Source organism: Solea solea, chromosome 11 (assembly GCF_958295425.1).
Source record: "Solea solea chromosome 11, fSolSol10.1, whole genome shotgun sequence".
Classification (NCBI taxonomy): domain Eukaryota; kingdom Metazoa; phylum Chordata; class Actinopteri; order Pleuronectiformes; family Soleidae; genus Solea; species Solea solea.
Window position 1 is genome coordinate 2871861 of NC_081144.1, and position 21380 is coordinate 2893240.

The following is a 21380-nucleotide window of genomic DNA, read 5'->3' on the forward strand; positions in this document are numbered from 1 at the left end:
AATCAAAAAATGGAATCAAATTGATTCAGGGAATCAGCAGCAACACCCAGCTCTGATGGATGTCATCATTGAACCCTGAGAACAGAGCATTTCAGCTCCTTTTTCTATTACTATATTTAAACATACAGTTTGAATGTTTATTCTTATATCCTTTTTTCAGCACAACCTAGACAATCTGATGAAAAAAATCTTCATTTTCACCAACTATATAAACACACCGGAGCAGAAAGTACTCAAAATGTTTGAAATCGGATTGAATTTGCGAAATTTGGAAATATGTCACAGTTCAAAGTTCACTTGGCTGGTTTTTATGAACAAAAAGAAAAGAAAAACACGTCTATTTTGTGACTTCTGCACAATTATTGGTACTTAAAAATGTGATATAAAATGAATCATAACTTTGACTCAACAACATGGCCTGAATATGTAACCTACAAACACACACCCAGGATGTCCATATAAGGAGTTGTGTATTATTCCCACGGCAATTTACCATGGGTGTACCTGTGGCACAGATGAGCACTAAGGGTTAACTGCTTTATTATTGTCATTATTACAAGTTCAAGCCCAAAAACATTAAATGAAAAGTGGTCGACAAGGAGAAGAGGATCTTTGTGAGATGAGGGACAAAGTCAGATTGAATGATTAAATCCAAAAGAAGGCCGTAAAGTGATATAAATCCTGAATTAAATCATGTTGATGAGGGAATTTGCTGTGAATGTGACAGCTGTGGTTTGTGTATTCTCACGTACAGTAACTATAGTATAAAAGGACATTCATATTCATAATGTACTCGAATGAGAGCTGGATTATTGTGATAAATATTTATTATTTTGACAATTACACAGATGGATGTGTTACATTTAGGGGGGGAGGGGGTTCAAACCCAAAAATATGACCATATGTTTTTAGAATTAAGTCTTACATTCATTAATGGATTATCCAACCAGTCAAACAGACCTAAACCAACTGAAGTGTCTTCAAATATCAAACAAACTGCATGTAAAAGTGGCATTTTTTCTTATTAACATCTCTGCTACCTAAAATAGAACATCTTACAAGTCAAACAGTGTTAACTACGAGGCCCCCTCCTAATGAACAGTGCAGATATGATAAGAGAAGGGCAAGTTTTTCAGGTTTAGTGCAGGAAAAAGAAACGATGTGGATTTGCTCGTGCGTTGCTTGAGTTGCCTTCAGGTCAGCTTCTTAAGCTGCACAGCAGCAGCGGTTAGAGCCACAGCGATCACAGGCCCCCAGATCATCCACGGATTCTGAAACGAGTGGCGACACACAAACGAGGGAAACATGAGCAGAGTTTACACCACGACGACGACGTCGCCGACCGAGGATCGCCAAAGCTTCGACAGAGGAGACGGATGCACAGTAACACACGCTTAAAAAACAGCTCTTTCAGATGAAGTGAAGCCAATCCAAGCCGACTGAGACAGAGAGACAGTGGTTAGGCATTAGACCAGAGGTTCTCAAACAACGGCGAGGTAAAGGCTACATCCACACTACTAGAAACGGGGCTTTTTTTTTTATTATTTAAAAAACAAAAATAAAAGGCAATCGGTCAAGTTTTCAGCTCTGTATCAAACAGATTTTGTGTAAATATCTATTTTCTCTCATCTTTAAAATGATTACTGTGTGATATTTGAGCAGATCTGTGAGAAACAAGACAATTATTCATCTAAAAATGATATTAAATAACATAACAATACCAATAAACATTGCGCCTCCTCCTGCAATTTCAAAATTGCAGCATCATGACCACTGAGGACGTGGGTGCAAACAGGAAGCTGACACTCTATTCTGTGAAAAGTAAAATACAAATGATAATAAGTAAGAATGGTGAAAAGTAAGAGCATGAAATTCTGTTATTAGACAGACTGGAGGTGAAACGGAAAGTAGGTTTTAAGTCCTCTGGGGTCAAACATGACCACGCCATGTTTGCATTACAGTATAAATTGTCAATCAATTCTGTGTCACAACACCTTAAGTCTTTCTTCAGTTCAACCCACTAACACACATTTTTCCCCTTTGTTTGGGAACTTTAGGGCAAATAGACCTTGTTTATAAAACTACACTTGTTTTTGAGTTAAAACAAAATGAAACTAAAATGGACAGTTCTAGAAAATGACACATTTTTACTTAGATAAGACTTAATGCGTAGTTTGAATGAACGTATGTATAAATGTGATGTGTGTCTTTTCAAGAGCTCCCAAATAAAAATAAAATGAAAAAATTTAATTAAATAAACAAACCGAAACAATGAATTATTTGGACTATATGACTTATCAGAGTGGTGATAAATGTCAAAGTTGAGTGAGTATTTTGTTGTTTTAAATGGCAGCACATGGTCTGGTTTGACTGTTTTTATCACGCATAAAGTATAAATTATCACCGACCTCTGCGTCTCATCTTTTTTAGTCAACTTTATTCCAAGAGAGCTTTTCATTCACGTCTGATAGCCAAGTTGTCACTGAATTAGTGCAACTGCATCGCAGTCAAACTGAAGACACTCTATTCATTCTATTCTTCTGGTTCTTCTGGTTCTTCTGAGGAAGCTGAACATCGGATAGCCAACATCTGCTAGACTGTGTTTGACTGTGGGCTTCTCCTTCTCACTTCATTTATAACAGAAGTATTTTCCTGGAGAGTTAAATGATCTTAATCGCTAGTGTCAGGTCTTCTATAAAAGAGAACATGGTGTCAGTTTTGTAAATTAAAAAACAGAGGATAAGGAACTGCACGTGTGAGTGGACACCAGTGTGATTGACAGCTGGTTATCGTCCAATAGGAGCCTGGTTGCAGCAGGTGATGTTCAGATTCTGATGTGTGATGTCATGACCGGTTGCCACTTGTAGAACAAACTAAAAACACAGCTTTTCAAAGTTCTCTGTTTTCAGGGCTGTAATAATGCCGGGTTAATGTGGACTGCAGGCGTATCCAGAGCAGAATTTATGCTTCTTTTTCCTTTTTTAAAAAAAAGACATGAGTAATGTGGATGTAGCCAAGAAAATTAATCATTCTGGGGACCCCTTGATGTAATTCCTTAATGAAAGTAATTTGACTGTAGGAAGTAGTCGATAAACAGATTACAAAATGAAAATGATTAGTAAAAATACACTGAAAGAAAATGGTGGGACAAACTTTATTATGTTATATAATCTTCTTAAAGTTAAATGCAACACAATTTGATATGAATTATATGGAAACTTTAGCTTGAATTAACTTAATACATTTGTATTTTAAACAAGCAGGTAAAAAAAAATACGTTTGTCTAACCATTTTCTATTTTTTGTTAATCATGTTATTTCAATAAAAACTTTTGAATGGAGCCCCTGACAGTGTGCAGTGTTTCCCCAACATTCAAAATCATCCACATGTGTTTCTTCGTTAATATTAATGATAAAAACAAACAAACAAAAACAACTAAAAAGTCTATTTAGCCATTTAAAAAAAAAAAAAAAAAATTGTCTTTGTGCCATCCTAATGGACTACTGCTGAAAAAAAAATCTTTCTTGGAGGGAAACACTGGCGTGTCATGGACCCCGAGGAGTCCCCGAACCTCCATTTGAGAACCCCTGTATTAGACACTCAAGACAGGACACACAGATGTCAGATGCTGCTACTGTATGATTAGAGAGGTTAGATTTTTCTCAGACGTTCTTTTTTTTTTTTTTCTCCCCAAGAGGAAGGAGGCATTCTGGGAAATGAGGGGGAAAAGGGTGATTAAGTCATGCAATGATCTTCAAAAAAAGAAAGAAAAAAGACATGGATGAGAATGACAGATGGAGACCGACTCAACAGGAGTAACATGTACCTTCTACCACAATGCGCCGAAGCACCAGAACAGCAAAGCCAGGACAAGGCCGATGACTATGGCTTGAACAGGCAGCAATAGGGTCGTCTACAGGAAGGGAAGGGATATTATTGTAAAAATGCAACGGGACATACTCTGGTCGGGCGCGGCTTTATTAATAAACCCCTGAGTCAGTCAGTCCGTCTGCGTCCGTGGCGTTCAGACGTTTAGACGTTTAGACATTTAGACTACCGCGCTCTAAAAGCAACAGTCGGAGACAGTGGATGAGTAGAAGGGAGCAGGTGTGTGTTTGTTGAGGTTAAAAATAAAACCTATTGTGAATCATCACACTAACGGTTCACCTCGTATGCCCCGGGAGACATTTCACAAAATAATACAAAAAAACATCTTCATGTCATGTAAATTTAAAGCTCATGCTCCCAACGCCAATCCAAAATGCAAGGTGTTTGCTTATAACTACATTTTACTCTACAGCCCTTCATATACACACATACATTATATATATATATATATATATATATATATATATATATATATATATCTCATTTAGTCAAACATTAATGTGATATTGTTAAGACAAATAAAAACAAAAAAGACTCCCGGCACTCTCACCTTGGTTCCTCTCTCCTGTATTTCCTTCATGTTAGCTTTGCATCCATCAAGCTCATCTGTCAGCGACTGCTTTTCCTGCTCCATCTTCTCATATTTATCCTTCGCGTCCAACAGCTCTGCCTTCGCCTCCTCAGCCTGCATAAAGAAACAGATAAAAACAACAAAAGTAAAAACAGTATTCGTGATTTTGACCTCAATACACAAGACATCAAAAATAGCTCTCTTGCAACAGGTTGATTGGAATCATTCATGGCTTTATTTCACTGTCAGTATCTGTGACAGACACGGGCTCACGCAGCCGTGCACTGCTGGATTCTGTATATGTTTAGTTTATCAGACCAACTATTTGCCCTTTATAAAGACAACTGTTAGAGCGCAATGACAGAAGAGCCACAACACATGAAGGGGAGTGGACATGTGGCCACAGCAGTTGTCCAACTTCACACATCAACTGTGGCAATCTTTGTGTTTATTGGCGCTTTTCCACGCTACGGTTCCAGCACGACTCGTTTTCCATTACTCCATAATGTTTTATTATAAGACACAAACACACAAACTAGTGACGAGTAATAAAATGTTATGTAACTGAATCATTAGAATAAGTTCTTTAAAAAAAGATTAATTCAGTACTTTCATTGTTTGTGGCAAATTAATGAAATTAAAAGTAACGCACTGTGAAATGAATAAAGCAATATTAGGATCTTGTGTAGTCCTGTACACATTACACTTCATTTAAAAAGGGCCACTTCACCCAAAAATATACAGGTTTTCCACTAATTTCCATAGATAGTCGAGATTGAAAAAAATAAAATAAAGTAAAGACTCTTTACTGTGTGTCTGTCAAGTTTTATGAGTAAAATTAAAAGTCAGTCATCAGTCAGTCATCATCTAAAAATAAAAATAAAAAATAAATAAAAACTGGTCAAATTTGGCCAAATTAAAACAAACACAGCACCGTCATAATGATTTTAAGTTTATTTTTCATTTGACCAAGTGGGAAAAAAACGGTTGAAACTGCCCTTTAAGTGTTTGACGCACAAAATATGAAACACTTTTATTTATCACCATGATCTCTAAATAAGAGGTGTTGAATAATAAAATCTACAAGGAGCTAATGCAGAGGAGCTGAAGGCTGCAGACCCCTGTGTTAGATGTTTGACAGATAAAGGGGCCATTTCACTCAGGTTATTTCATTTTCAGAGCATACCTCTCTCTGAAGAGCCTCGCTGCGACTCTCTGCCTCCTCCAGCTTGGTTTGCCACTCGGTGTTGTCGTGCTGCTGCTGGAGCTGCAGGTCTGCCAGTCTCTTCTCCAGCTCCTGCTGGGACCTCTCCAGGCCTTTGAGGCTCCTGCTCTGTTCAGCATTCTGCGCACGTGAACTATGAGAAACACAAAACAACCCCTGAGCTCAGTAGGTGCAGGATCGACGGTGAATGTGTGTATTTGCTGCTGCTCACTGACCTGGTGAGCTCCGTCTCCAGTTGCTGCCACTTCTGCAGCGCGACCTTGTTCTCAGAGTGCAGCGCTGCACACTCGCTCTGCAGGTTGTCCTTGTCCTTCAGGTGAGTCTTGGTGATGTCCTCCTTCTCAGCCGAGAGGGCTTCGCAGTAACTCTGCAGGCTGCTCTTTTCAACCTGGTGTTCGTTCAGGATGTCCTGCTTCTCGGAGCGCAGGACGGAGCATTCCATCTGTAGGCCTTTACACTCCACCTGCAGGGACCGCATCTCATCGGCTGTGAATAACAAGAGCATGTTATGTTACGATTCAGGGTTTGAGCAGATAAAACAAATCTCAGAGCTTCACAGGCTTAAACTTTCCCTAAACTATCTTTTTATCAAGTTTCCCTGCAAATACACGATTGTTTCAAGAAATGTCTGCACAAAAATCCCCAATTTGACTCTAAACGTTGTAGTATAATATGCCAGGCTTGTATGTGGCGCTGTAAAAGTTCCATATTGGTTGTCTGGAAGTTCTGTGTGGATAAAAAGCAGATAAGATACAAAACCCTTTGATTCTCATACACTCATTCTCACATGTACAGACCTTAAAGTTATGAGTATCTTCATGAAAATGACACAACATATAACTTATATAACATAGACAGACAACGAGTCAAGACAGTATTAGTATCAGACTGGATTTTGTGGTGTCTTTTACCCCCGTCGTACCTTGTATCTGTGCAGTTTTCTGCCACTGCTCGCTCTGCTGCTGAAGGTCCTGCTGTAGGTTTTCAATCTCATTCTCGTATTTGTGGGCAGTCTCGCGCCACTTGTCCAGCTCCTTTGAGACGGTGGCCAGGTTCGCCTGGACGGCGCCAATGTCACGGTCTCGCTGTGCACTGCCTGCCTCCAGGTCACGTTTCAGCGACTTCACCTGATCACGTGCACTCTGCAGCTCGCCGCGTGCAATCTGCAGCTCGTCGCGTGCACTGGCGGAGTCGTCAATCTGCTCCCTGAGACTTGTCACTTCATCCTGGAGCTGGTGCAGCTGGCCTGAGCGAAACCAGGGTCAAGAACTTTTATCTTCATCATCAGCCTGCGGTTCATTTTCTTTTCTCTTTGTCCCAAACATTTACAAACTATAATAGCATTTATTTTATGAAGGGAACGTTCTTATACTATATATACTTATGATAACTTTTAAAAACACAGGTTTACAAAGTGGTTTGAACAAAGAAACAAAGAAAACAGGATATTCAGGGACAGAAACACTATAAAAACAAGACATCACACCTTCTCTTGCCATCAGACAGCCTTTTCCAACAGGACACTGACGTTTGTCAACCACTCATTCTCACACACCAAATTCCAGAGAGTTGATCCACTTCTGCCTTCATCAAAACCAATTCAACTATGTTACGTTGTGACTTCTGTGTTTGAAATAATTCTTACAGTTTTAACTCATTGACACATATTTACCAAACATGGCAGCAGTCGACCAGCAGCCACTGTGTGTGAGAGAGTGAGTGATGTGCAAACTTCAGTTTCCAGTTGGAAAAAGCTGCCTTGTCTCTTTGGAAGGTACTATATAAATAAAAGTATTATTCAACATATTCTTAAGATACCATAGACTTAACCTGGAGTCTTTTGTTAAGAGGCTAAAATCTGTATTTCCTTGTGCCTTTCAATGGCAGCCATGTCTCAGTCTGGGTAACGGCACCGGGTTGCACTGGGTGAAGTCAGCTATGTGTTGGAACCTCATACAACTACACATGAAAACCCTGAACTGTCACTTTAGGTGTGTGTAAAGGTTTTGAATTTTACCTTGTAGCTCCGAGCATTTGTGTTTCTCTGTGTTAGCAAGGTCTTGGGCTTCTCGAAGTTCATCGTTCAAGCGCTGGATCATTTTTTCCGAGTCGCCGGATGACCCTATGTTTGACCTGGTCACGTCATCTGTGGAAGAAAGCACAAGACAATGACCCAAGATCCATTCTTCTGACACAGTACTATGTACATTCCCCCCCTTTCTGCACAAACAAAAACTTAACCGTAATATATAACAAGTGATAATGATGGCAATTTAACTTTATAAAAATAGAAGGACATCTCAGTCTGAAATATTCTACATGATTTCCCATGATATTAAAAAGAAGCTATGACATGGACTAATTGCAAACCCAGAAATAGACACAATTACATTATCCGAATCTTTTTATCCCAGCTTTTACTCAAAAATCACGCATGTACAGCTACATTGCTTTGCAGTAAGTTGCCGCAACAATACACAAAGAGAATAGAGTGGCCGTGTTTACCAGCGGCCTGCTGCGTTTCCAAGAGGAGGAAACAAACCACAAATACTTTGGCTTTGCAAATACCCTGTAGATTGATCCCCTAATCTACCATGGCTAGGAAAAAGAGATGATCTCATCCCATACCAAGCATTTGGCAGAGGCAGGGAAAGAAAGAAAGAAAAAGAGGTCAATCAAGCATGTGCACCATAAAAGGACAAGAGCCGTGAGTCTGCTGTCTGCTACTTTTGAAAACTGTGATTTCATTGTCTCATCACACTTTTACGTGCGCATTACGTGGCAAATAGCACTAAAATGAATGGGCCTGCATGCAGGCAGCGACTGCTGGAGGCTGGTGGCACCCTCAGACTCAGGCACATGACCAGTGACCACCACCATCCCGCCGTGTCCCGGACAAAGGATGGGAGAGGGCAGTGCCGTGTCCTGCATGCGTGTATGAGGTTGTGTGTCCCTGCATGCATGCATATGTATGAGAGTGTCAGATGAATGTGAGTGGGCTCCCTGTGAGATCACAAGGGATAAAGAGAATCTCACTCACACACACACACGAGGGACTTTAACTTGTTATCTTTAGCAACAGTTATCGTAGCCATTTTGTCTTTCGTGTCACAGAATGACACCTGACAAAGCAATAATGGGATTAATCTTAGGGTAAAAATATCCTTCTGTGACTAGTTGGCAACGGGGAACATCACGTTGCCTGAAGTGACGAGAGAGAGAAAAAAAAGAGTCTTTATTTAGCCCAACTGCTGAAGGCTAAAGGCGTCAGAGTCCATTTTTCCACTGCTGTCGGCCTCCTTTCCAATGAATGTGAGGGCATTCTCTAACAGAATCAGAGGGTTCGCGTTATAGCTGCTGTTCAAAGTAATGTACTCAATGAAAGTATTCAGTGACTCCATCAAGCTGTACACCCAAAACTGCCCAGAGGGCGACGATCACTTCGAGCTACGAAAAATGGTAAATAACCGTCGTGCTGTTGTTTTAAAACACAGCTGCGCGTTGTTGTGAGGCCACTTTTGTTACGTGTACCGAGCAGTGCAGCATTACAAATTCATCCATCATGCAAAATTGATTCATTCCCCCTAACATGCCTGCAGATATGGTCCTCAGTCATAAACTGGCGATGCTATTTGGTTCTCCGTGAGGCACTTATGTCATTAGGATGCTCTCTTTAAGTCACTCTACAGAGGCATTAGTCAGATGATGAAGGCTCCATCTTCTGATGAGCTGTTGACACGGGACAAATCAGCCTCTAAAACAAGGACATCGGCAGCACTGCAGCCTCTGAAAAAGGCCTTAACAACTGTCCTTGTATGTCCACACACACACATTATAACCTTGACTCATGCCTTTTTCTGTTTGTTTGTTTGTTTGTTTGTTTTTCATCTCCTAAAACCTTCATAAGCTTCATGGTCCTGACCAAGACAGACAAAAATAACAATGTGCAGAAATAATATTCATAAAATGTTTATCGAAAAACAACATTAAAGTACAGAGTTATAGGTGAGATCAAAACAGTGCCAAGTCATGCTACACCAGTTCTGTCTGAACATATTTAAAAGAACAAATATTAATTCCATAATAAATAATAAAAGTGGATTACCTTTAATCAGTGACACGTTATTCAGGGGATCACTCAACTCCATTTGCTTGAACTGTAAAAGCAAACCAACAAAAACAAAACAAAGGACGTGTGAAAAACAAACATTTCAGGAGCTAAACAACAGCTAGCCTAAGATTTCATACGTAAAAGAAATCTTAAATAAAACGACAGAGAAGTTTTCAAAAAGGTAAACACAAAACTGCACATTCATCTCCGAGGACATGCGCGTGCACGGCTGCATCTCACGAGGAATACATGAAAGAAAACTACGTGCTACGACAACATGTTCAAATAAAAACATAAGAGAGAATGAATATTACCTTCTGTGGTCCACGAGCTACAGTACAGTCTACAGCAGTCAGTGTCTCTGTCTGACATGAACAACTCTCCACTAACTATCAGATTTTTTTCAGATGTGAGATGGAACAGTCCAACGCAGTGACAGAGAGAGGGGGGTGTGGGTGGGTGGGCGCACAGACACATGAGGGGGGTGACAAACACACTGAACATGACCTCACTGTTACTGCTGCACTCACACCAGTCAACACAAAAGCACGGGTTGACGTAAACAGACAAATATTTGGAGGGTGGTTAAAATCATACAGTTGGGGGGTAAATCAGAACATGCCCCCCGCGCCCCCCCGCTCTGTGGCTGAAGTCCACTGCTCCTCCACACGAGGTCACGCATCAGAGTGGAGCATCACAGGAGCTGCAGCTGCACACTGACACAGAGGGGGTTTGTTCAGGGAGCTGAGCTGAGCTTTGGCCAGTTGGTACTGATGTAAAAACAAGAAAAGAAAAAACTACAGTGCTGCTTCCCACAGTGTCTTTGAGTCAAAGTCCACTAGTGGATCTGGGAGGTACTGCAGGTGGACCTAGACTGCAAGTCACCAAATTCACAGACACATTCTGTTCTGGGGAAATTGTTTTTAAATAAATGTTATATAATAAAGAGTATTGGCCAAAAAGATGATCACAATCACGCTCAATTTTGTTGACTGAAATCATGATGATTTATGATTATTTGACGGTGACAAAACATTTTAATGTCATCCGTGAACCTCAGTGTTACCTTGAGTGTAGAGCTGAAACAATTACTCGATTTGTAATTGATCACTAAATTAATCCTCAACTATTTTGATAATCGATTAATCGGTTTGAAGCTTTTTTCATGATTAAAACAAGATTTTCTTATTGTTTCAGCTTCTTAAATGTGAATATTTCCCATTTTCTTTGCTCCACATAACAAAGAAATCATTAAAACTGAATCATTTGAAGACATTTGAGAACATCATCATTTCCAGGTTTGACAAACACTGATTAACATTTTTCAACATTTTATGGACCAACAGATTAAACGAGAGACGAATTGATTATCATATCAAAATAATCATTAGTTGCAGCAATACTTGAATGTGGGTCTGAAAAGTTTTGAATTTTCAACTAGTAAAAAAAAATAAGATCTCTGGTTTTGTCCCACATGTCCAAAAACCATGCAGAGGTTACACTCAAATTGACCACAGGTGTGAAAGTGGATGGTTGTTTGTCTGTCTGTTATGGACTGGGATTGGCACCAGCACCCCCCACGACCCTCATGTGGAGGATACAGCAGTAGATGATGAATGAATGAATGAATGGATGGATATTTAAAAGGCACCTGTACCTGTTCCCTTGCTATTTCTTATCCAAACAAAGTCAGAGTTGACACTGCACACACATACACTGTGGTTTGTTCTTTTAACAAAGAATATTCAAGTGTGTCATTTACTACAGTGGTTGCCACAGTAACCCGCACACAGATCAAAGGAAGGTGAGGGGGGGGGGGCATCTGACTTCATTCATGTCTCCATGCAGGACGAGGTGACTGCAGCTTGCTTTTCGCAATATCTCTTTGGCAATTCTACAGCTATCTCTCGTATTTCTACAGAAATGTTTATCATTTCCTGACCAAACACTGCCAAAGTCAACACTACACATTCACTCGTGCCCTTGTTAAGTCATCTGCCAAGAACCGTTGGACAGTTGTGGGATTAATAAACAGATGGACATGATCTGGGAGAAATGAAGAAGCCTTTTGGATGAGAGGTGAAGCGTCTTCAAGAACTTAACAGAAGTCCAGTTGCCTTTGTTTTTAGTACTTAAAGGACTACTGATATCTCTCGTATTTCCCGATCTAACACTGCACATACTGGTGCCCTTATGCATTCAACAATCAGATGGACATTATCTGGGTTTGAGCCTTTTAACGAACATTTATGGGCTTCAAACCTGGGAAGCTCTGAGGGACTGCTGATGGAGCGTTGCTGGCTAGGCCTCTTCATTTTCGCCTTAAAATAAAGAATTACTGGCCTTGAGGGTCAGTTTTTACCAGTCTGTAAAAACTAGTTAGGCAGAAATGAAAGATAAAACAATTATACTGCAAGTGTTTGTGTCAAGCAGCTGAATATCCCTCACCGCACCCTTTCCTTCCAAGTGTGTTGGAGAACCTGTAGATGACCAGGCTCCTGATATAAATATAAAAGGCTCAGTCTGGACTTAAACTAAAACTATTCGTACAATCAGGTGATTGTACACTTATAAAAATGTACATGCTAAATGCACCTACATTTAACACACTGGACCTACATACATAAATTCCATAAAATCAGTTTGGAGGATGTAACATGAACTGGACTCGTGACTTTTGTAATGTTAATATTATTATTTATCAGCTTACTGGGCTGCAATGCTCACATGCTGACAAGCTGTGAACTGTGAGGCAACATCAGGGCTGACTGCCAACTCTCATAAAATTGACACACATCTCCCACTTACACACACACTAATTTTTTCATCGAGGTTAATCTGGTGCAAGATTTATTATTCTATTATTTGATTAAAAAAAAAAAAAAAACTGCAGCCTACGTGACATAGAGCGTCATGGCTTTTGAGGTTGAGGAACTAAACCACTTATTGCAAAATAGCAAAACTTTTCAAGTTGCTTTTGTTTTGTTTGAGAGGGAAAACACTCATGCAAAAGTTGTTTCCTTTGGATTAATCCATAAGAAATTAGTATATCTTAAGGAGTCTGGATTTTGCCTGACCTGTTGAATCCTGCCTGAGACTTTAACCTTGGGCGAGCAAGTTAGTGATGAGGTGCTGGTGTTAGATATAAAGCTGCAAATCATTGACATACTGCCAGTCAATAAACAACCATTCTAACCTTCTACTTAATGAATGCACAAACATCTTTAAAATTTGACTTAACTCTAAACACCAGAACCGACCTAAAAGCACACAAAGAGCATTCTCTCTACTAAGTGTAAAACCATGTAAACTCATTCAGAAGTCGAATTATAGAGATTACAACAAAATAAAAATATGATCTAATGCAGCAGTCCTGCAAACCATATCATCAAGGTTATTACTTCCAACAAGCATTTGTCTGCATGTCTGTGAACGGCATAAAAATAAAGGATTCATTTAGATAAAAAATGTCTCGGGATGTAGTTTATGGTTTCCGAGGGTTAGATTTCTTTTAAACCCATGGTTCTCAAACTGTGGTAGGTGTACTACCAGTGGTGCGCGAGCTTCCTCTGGTGGCACTTGAAGGAAAATCAGAAATACTCTTGTATTGTATTAAAGCAGGATATGAGTACAGAAAATGAAACTATCGTATTGGCAATAAATCTGCCTCCTATGAAAATCTGTAGCTAACTTTGTATTTTAACTACAATTCATACTAGTCACAATTCATATTTTCTCAGGTTGTACTTGGTGTAACAAGGTCTGAGAACCATTGTTTTAAACTATTGTTAATCTTACAAGACAGTTTAGCGGGACAGGACGTCTTCCAAACAGAATTTCAGGGTTCAATCCCCATCTCTAACTGTCTGAAAGAACTTTTTATCAACTCAAGTTAGCTAGTTAGCTTGTCCGAGCGGTAATTTTATTTAGCTTTATTACTTATTGTGAATATATATATATATTTTTTTAAGTTATTTAATATAGTCTTGAAGTGTATTTAAAAGTGAGATACAAAGCCGAATGTGAATAGAAACGTTAGAAAAGCATCTCTTCTGCTGTAACTTGTTATGCTAGCCATGCTAGTATTATGCTAGTCTCTTAAAGGCACTTTGTTTTTAGGAAGCAACAGTGTGTGTTGATACTTGAAGTTAAAAGAGGTCACATTAAGTTGCCTAATCAGTGTGGTGTGGGTGGCTGTCACTTCTGTCAGCTAAGTAAGTGGCTTGATAAGTTAAATGAAGTCTTGTTGAGTTAACAAGAGGACAAAGACAAACACTCAGTTAACATGTGTTAGAGAAGTAAACTCTCTTTCCTTAGCTTTGGATTTACCTGTTTGTTTTTTCTTTGTCTTTTCCTATTTTTCTTCTGAGATCCAGTGGTTTCTGCTACCTCGATGAAATCCTCTAATTTAGCCTGGTTTTGGAGCGAGAAGTTCTGGTCTCTTGAAAACATTTTATGGGCAAACCTGGAGTGGGGGAAAACGGAGAGATTTGTCATTGAGAGTTTATGTCTTTGGTAGTTCACTGACATACTTAGTAAAGGAAAGGGGGTTTAAAGTCCTCTGTTTGTTGCAATCTTCAGCATTCATCATTGTCACTACTTTTTACACACTGGACCTTTAAACTGCATTAGTTTCAGCTGTATGTCGCTCATTAAACTGGGCACAAACATTGTGACCTTATTGTTCTTATTGTTGTATCTGTGTGCTCTGCTGCCTATTTGTATTCTTGCGTTGAATTCAGCCCGGTTCTTGTTTTGTTTTTTGTCTTGTTTATTGTTTTTGCTGTTTGGTTTGACCTTTTTTTTGTTTAACTCTCTGTACCTGTGCCTTAATGCTGGTAAAGGAGGGAGCAGGCCACTGTTTAAGCACTGTTGTTGTGGACTGGGCTTTGTTGGATGAACAAGGATGTTGTTCCTTACCTCACATATATGATTGCAGAGTGTTCAATGTCATTGATGTATGTATTTTTGTGTAACTGTGAAGAAGGTTCAATGCAAAAAAATGATATACATTTGGGTCAGTGGTTTCCATGGTGGCCCCACCTGTGTCCATGTTACTGTAACCATAGTACAGGTAATTTGCTCACTTCATGCCCCATATACCCACTTAGTACTCACTTCGTACCCAGGTAGCCTGGAGAGGGTATGAAGTGGGCTTGAAGTGGGTGACGACACCATGAAAACCACAGACAAACCCGCTTGGGACCAATATTGTCAGCCCTTATATGACCCTGATGCGACTAAATTTCAATGTCAATACACTCAGAAGGTGATCCATGCCGTAGTGCTCACAGACAGGCAGTCAGACAGACAGATAAGAGTTTCACAGTGTCAATACACCCCTATCTAATGTGTAAGCAGTTGTGGCATCTAAGAGTGCAGATTGTTCACTCCTACTCCCTTTGCTAAGCGTGTCAGGCAAATGTAGTAGCCCCAGAAAGGATGTTGTTGTTGTACATTTGCATAAGTTTGTTTCACTTCACATTATAAACGTGTCAATTGGCTGTAAGGGCTAACTAGCCATTGTATAGTTAAAAGTGCAGGTGTCAGATAGCACATATTAGCTGCACTTTGACCTTGCTCGTTGCTTTTTGGAAGCAGCGGTGTGTTAATATAGGAACCATAAAGTTGCCCAATCACTGTGGTGGGTTTTTACTAGTCAAAATGATGTCACATTTGAAATTCATGTGTATTGGGTTATCGGTAACTGAATTGTAGATATGGAACTTCAAGATATCTTTAATTATCCTCATTTGACGATATCTACACTGTCCTTTTTAGATATCTTGAAGAAGATATCTCAAACTTGAATTGTGACTAGCCACAGTAGTGTTGTAGATATCTGAAGTTGTGGATCTTGTGGATATAGTATGTTTAATGACAAACCCCATACACATAAATGGTAAAAGTGATGTCATTCTGACTAGTAAAAAAGGAATTGCTGAAATCTGAGAGTTTTGACTAGTAAGAATGACGTCTACAACTACAATTCATACTAGTCACAATGAAATCACGACGAGTCACAAAGACATCACAGATATCAGTAATGGTCATTTCCAGTCAAACTGCGATTAAATGTTAAAAAAAGCTTGCCATAACACACCCACTGCTCTTGTCACTTTCCTTCACTTTCAAACTAAGAATGACGCTAAAGTAACAGGTAATGTTTCTGTCTGCAGTTCAAAAGTCTTACAGTTGGAAGGTACTTACCACAGTTTGAAGTTCTTGTTCCACAGTTCGAAATGCTTCTTCTTCTTCTTCCTTACTCAGTTCACTTTGCCTTTTATAGTCTAATTTTAATTGTCTTTGATCCATCTTCTGTCTGTCATCTAGTGTTCCCTCATTTGATGATGGCATTTTCTGACACAGTTGCGTCATTTTTTTTTGGCTCAGGTTGGCCTGTATTCAATGTATGTATGAAATGTGCAACATACATAGAGTTTTATTAATTTGACCAAACACATTTTTTCATATCTGTTTACTTCTGGAAAATAAACAGAAAATATTAAATGAAATTGTACCATTTACTTTGACATTGTGTTGACAGATAATAATTTAAAAGTTTTAACCCCCCTCCCCCAAAAAATTGTTTTAATTGTGTATAAACTGAACATAGTTGTACACTGAACAGTATTTTTATACTCATATTTTTTATCTAACAAATGTTTTGAACCTCCAAAGAATTATGTATTTTTTTCTTTTGCATATAGACCCAAATGTCATAAAAATGTAATTAATAAATATTAAATGCACGTCTGTCTAATGTTTAATCTTACACTGCACAGCATGTTATATATTTGTGTAGAGATACAAATGTCTTAAATTTCCAAAAGAGTTTCATTTTGAGGGCTTAGTAAATAACTGGAAGTTTGGAGTGGCATTGCGGTGTGGACGTTTATTTTTTTTTTTTTTTTAATATATGTTTATTAGTTTTTCAACAGGTAAGACAAGAACACTAAACAAAACAGTCAAACAAACAAACATCTGGCTCACTTACATATTCAAATCCAAGTTCAAATTCATACAGGCAGAAGATTCAGGGGTCACATCTTATACAAAGGAGAAAACATTCAAAACAAATAAGTAAAATAAAAGGAATACAGAAATAAAAGTGTCCCTTTTGAGGTAGAGCATTCAGAGCTATGATACAAGCCCTCTTGTGAGAATAGTGGAAATATTCAAACCAAAATGCGACAAAAAGGGTTCCCATGTTTTACGAAAAGCATCATCATTACTGTGAAGTTTACATGTCAAAAAGTCCAACACAACATATTCAAATACAACCCTTTGCCACTGAGTCTTAGACGGAACTTTATCTGTGATCCAATTCAAAAGAATGCTCTTTCTAGCACAGAAAGCAAGTGTCTGAAAAAGTTTTCTTCTAAATTTGTCAGTGATGGACATGTCAGATATACCGAGTAGCAGGTATAAAGGGTTATTATTACTATTAGTAGACAGAATCTTATTAATTTCCTGCCCTATAATCTGCCAAAACGTCTGTATCTCTCTACAATACCATAAACAATGTGTCAGACTACCAGTTTCTGTCTTACACTTGGGGCACAGTGGAGATGTATTAGGGCTGTATTTGTGGCGCTGAGAGGGAGATATATGAACCCTGTGTAGGAGCTTTAGCTGCATAGCTCTCACTCGGTTACAGACATTCAGTGTTTTTGCATTTTTCCAAGCGTCATTCCAGTCATCATCTGTTATCTTAACATTAAGCTCTCTTTCCCATAAGCCCTTCAGAGAGGAGGTGTTTGCGATGTTATACTCTTTAAGAATATTATAAAACAGGCTAATAGAACCGCCAGACTTTAGCCAAAAGAGCTGTCTCTCTAGGTGTGAGACATCCTGACACTGAAGGATTGAGGTATCCCTAGTGATAAAATTTCTCACTTGCAAATACCGAAAGAAGTCTTGTTGTTGGATATCATATTTCCCCTTCAGCTGACTAAAAGACATCATGGTGGGGCCTTCCAGTAGGTTGCGTAAAGTAGATATTCCTTTGTTTACCCAAATCTGGAAGTTATTGTCCATTAGCCCAGGGAGGAAGTCAGGATTGTCGCATATCGGAGTGAATACAGACGTGAATCGAGATCTGCCCTCTAATTTTCTGATGGCATGCCATGCCTTAACTGTGGAGATCGTAATAGGGTTAGTACAAGCAGATTTCAAAGATGTATTTTTTCTAATAAACAGAAGATTATCCAAAGGATATTTAGACATTGAACTTTCTACATCCATCCAGAGAGACGTGGATTTATTATGCACCCAGTCAGCTATGGTACGCAAATGAACACTGAGCTGAAATTTTCTAATGTCCGGGAGGTCGAGACCCCCCTCTGAGGATGGAAGACATAGCGTAGCTATTTTCAGGCGTGGTCTCCTCTTAGACCATATAAAGGAGCTAAACCAACTATTTAACTGTTTAATAGTCTTATGGAGGAACACGACTGGGATCATTTGTATGGGGTAAAGTAGCCTAGGGAGAATGTTCATTTTTAGGAGTGCGACACGACCTAACCAGGAAATTGGAAGAGTATTCCATCTCTCTAGGTCTAGTCTTATACGCTCAAATATGGGTGGGAAATTTGCTTTGTAAAGCTGATCAAACGAGGGTGTTACACGTATTCCCAAATAGACAAAACCTTCTGGGGACCATTTAAACGGGAAGGGGGATGGGGTTTTAGGTATCTGTTTCAGGCAACCTAATGGCATCACTTCCGATTTACTATAATTTATTCTGTAACCAGAGAAAATACTGAACTCATTAATGGTCTCAATAAGGGCTGGGATAGATACCTCAGGTTCAGTCACAACAATCAAGACATCGTCAGCATAAAGAGTAATCTTGTGTAGTCTAGTGGCCATAGTGAGACCATGTATGTTTTCATTAGTCCTAATAGCTTCAGCAAGTGGCTCAATTGCCAAGGCGAAGAGCAGGGGCGATAGAGGACACCCTTGCCTTGTACCTCTAAAAATTTCAAAGTTAGAAGATTGCAACCCATTTGTAAGCACTGCTGACAGGGGATTTGTATAAAGTAGTTTAATCCAGGTTATAAAATTTTCACTTAGGCCAAATTTGTAAAGTGTAAAAAACAGGTATGGCATCTCTACACGGTCAAACGCCTTCTCGGCATCCAGAGAAAGCACCAGACCATTCAAAGACTGCTGTTGAAAAACCTGAATTGTGTTCAGTAATCTGCGCATATTATTGTATGAATTACGACCCTTAATGAATCCAGTTTGGTCGGCATTTATAAGAACAGGGAGTACGCCTTCCAGTCTTGTTGCTAATATTTTGGAGAGAAGTTTTAGATCAGCATTCAATAAGGAGATAGGCCTGTATGATGCACAATCTTCAGGGATTTTCCCTTTTTTTAAAATGAGAGAGATGTGCGCTTCTCTCAAAGACTGTGGTAAAACACCTTTCTTAAAAGAGTCATTAAACATGTCTAGAAGTGGGTCGGCCAGTAAATCACAGAACTCTTTGTAGAATTCGCTACTGAATCCATCTGGACCTGGCGCTTTACCAGATTGTAACCCTTTAATAGCATTGAGCAACTCTGTCTTAGATATGGGAGCTTCAAGACATGCTTTCTGGGCATCAGATAAGCTAGGAAGGTTAAGAGAGGAGAAAAAATTGTTCATTTTGTCAGTTGTATCATTATATAGTTCAGATTTATACAAGTTTTCATAGTAGGTTTTAAAAGCCTTATTAATGGCCACAGTATTAAAAGTCTGTTTACCCTGACTGTCTATGACTGAAGAGATAATTCGTGAATCAGCCTTTTTCTTCGTCAAATATGATAGATATCTCCCAGCTTTATCTCCATGTTCGTACATTTTTTGTTTGGCAAGTCTGATTTTACCTTCCGCATCCTTAGTCCATAACAGATTTAAAGCGCACCTAATTGCAGAGATCTCTTTAAGTTTCTGTACAGACGAGTTTTTTACATATTCTTTCTCTGCATACTTCAGTTTAGATTCTAAAATTTTCCTTTGTCCATCCTGTCTTCGCCTCTTAGTGGACATATAAGAAATAATAATACCTCTGGAGAAGGCTTTAGACGTTTCCCATAATAATGAAGAATCACTGGTGGAGGCTGAATTAACAGATAAAAACGAGTGAAATTCTTCTCTAAAGTAAGATAAAAAATTGTTGTCAGTTAGGATAGAAGGGTTGAATTTCCAGTGTTTGGTTTGGTTGACTGGGTTCCCTAAATCATATTGTATGAACACAGCAGCATGATCAGAAATAATTATATTTCCTATAGCACTGGATATAACTGACGACAGTAGGGTTCTCGGGAGAAAGAAATAATCAATCCTGGTATAGGATTTGTAAACATTTGAGAAAAAGGTATATTCTCTCTCAGCTACATGTTGGGCTCTCCACACATCTGTATAGTCTAGGTCTTCACAGAGTGCTGTGACCCTTTTAGCTTGGGGTGAAAGTGATAATTTACCAGGTGGAGATTTGTCTACAATAGGATTTAAATGGCAGTTAAAGTCTCCTCCAATAAAAGTGTTTCTGACATTAAGACCTATCACCTTAGAGAAAGAAGTAGTGAGGAGGTCGCTTGGATATCCAGGTGGGTTGTAAATATTCATTATAGCAATTTCTTCCCCATAAAGTATGCCTCTCACAATCACATAACAACCTGCTCTGTCTTTTGTACAGTCTAGAAGTTTGAATGGTACATTTCTCTTAATTAGAATGGCCACACCTCTACTCCTTGAAGTAAAAGATGAAAAATAAACCTGTCCAAAACCTCCTTGTTGTAATTTCAAATGTTCACTGTCGTTTAGATGTGTCTCTTGCAATAGTGCTATGTCAACGCATTCCTTCTTAAGATAAGTTAAAATCTTTTTCCGTTTGACAGGCGTATGAACACCATTTACGTTCCAGGTGCATAGCTTCAAGGCTGACATGATCATGGGTTCTGAACTAAAATATTACCTGAACACATTGCCTGTAATGAAATCCCTAACAAAGTGAGCCAAATAAAACAAAACAGAAACAGAACATTATGAAGGTCATAACAAAAAACAGTGCGTCTAACGCACCCTCTGCCAAACACTGGCATAAAATATACACTGTCCTTCTCCTAAACTTGGAGGAGCTCGAGTGAAAGGTTTCTCCAGCAACAAAAGAAAGATATCTATCCGAGAAATCCGGAGGCATTGCTTATAATGATCCTACAAAGGTAACAGACAGAAATCAAGTGTAATGCTTAATGCTTATACATTATATGACAGCAAAACCTACTAAGAGTCTACTAAAAGTCCGACAGACTTACAGATTAATGCTCACACATCATCATTATCATCACGAGGGGCATCCTTCAGTGACTGGACGTATTTCTCAACCGTGGCTGGGTCGTGGAACATCTTGGTGGATCCGCGACAGGTGACTCTCAGTGATGCGGGGTAGACTTGCCTGTAGTCGGCCCCGAGCGCTCTCAGCTGTTTCTTCACTCCGTCATAACCCCTTCTCCTGCGGAGAACGGATGCTGAAAAGTCCTGAAATATCATCACCGTCGCGTCCACGTATTTCAACGCTTCATTTTTCCTTCCCA

The 21380-nt window shown here is 39.2% G+C and overlaps 1 protein-coding gene across 5 annotated transcripts; it reads right to left on the reverse strand.

Annotated features, from left to right (window-relative positions):
* Positions 1-797: 797 nt before the first annotated feature.
* slmapb (sarcolemma associated protein b) lies at positions 798-16167 on the reverse strand. Of its 5 annotated transcripts, XM_058644090.1 has the most exons (10): positions 16006-16094; positions 14125-14260; positions 9790-9841; positions 7702-7830; positions 6607-6930; positions 5900-6170; positions 5646-5817; positions 4439-4573; positions 3827-3913; positions 798-1271 (listed from the first exon to the last, which is right to left on the reverse strand). In XM_058644090.1, exons 2-9 carry the CDS (start codon positions 14245-14247, stop codon positions 3830-3832), a joined length of 1290 nt encoding a protein of 429 aa, XP_058500073.1. In that variant the 5' UTR covers positions 14248-14260; positions 16006-16094; the 3' UTR covers positions 798-1271; positions 3827-3829. The 5 variants fall into 5 exon arrangements, with proteins under 5 accessions (XP_058500073.1, XP_058500070.1, XP_058500072.1 ...); XM_058644087.1 differs by lacking the exon at positions 14125-14260 and having other exon boundaries at positions 16006-16167; XM_058644091.1 differs by lacking the exons at positions 14125-14260; positions 16006-16094 and adding an exon at positions 10110-10215 and having other exon boundaries at positions 800-1271.
* Between the last annotated feature and the right edge of the window lie 5213 nt (positions 16168-21380).

Coding starts and splice junctions, on each gene's coding strand:
- slmapb (XM_058644087.1), bottom strand. CDS start 16,152: ATGCCATCATCAAATGAGGGAACACTAGATGACAGACAGAAGATGGAT. Junction 9,842..16,005: donor AACAAGAACTTCAAACTGTG/GTAAGTACCTTC, acceptor TTGCTTTTACAG/TTCAAGCAAATGGAGTTGAG. Junction 5,818..5,899: donor CTGGAGACGGAGCTCACCAG/GTCAGTGAGCAG, acceptor TGTTTCTCATAG/TTCACGTGCGCAGAATGCTG.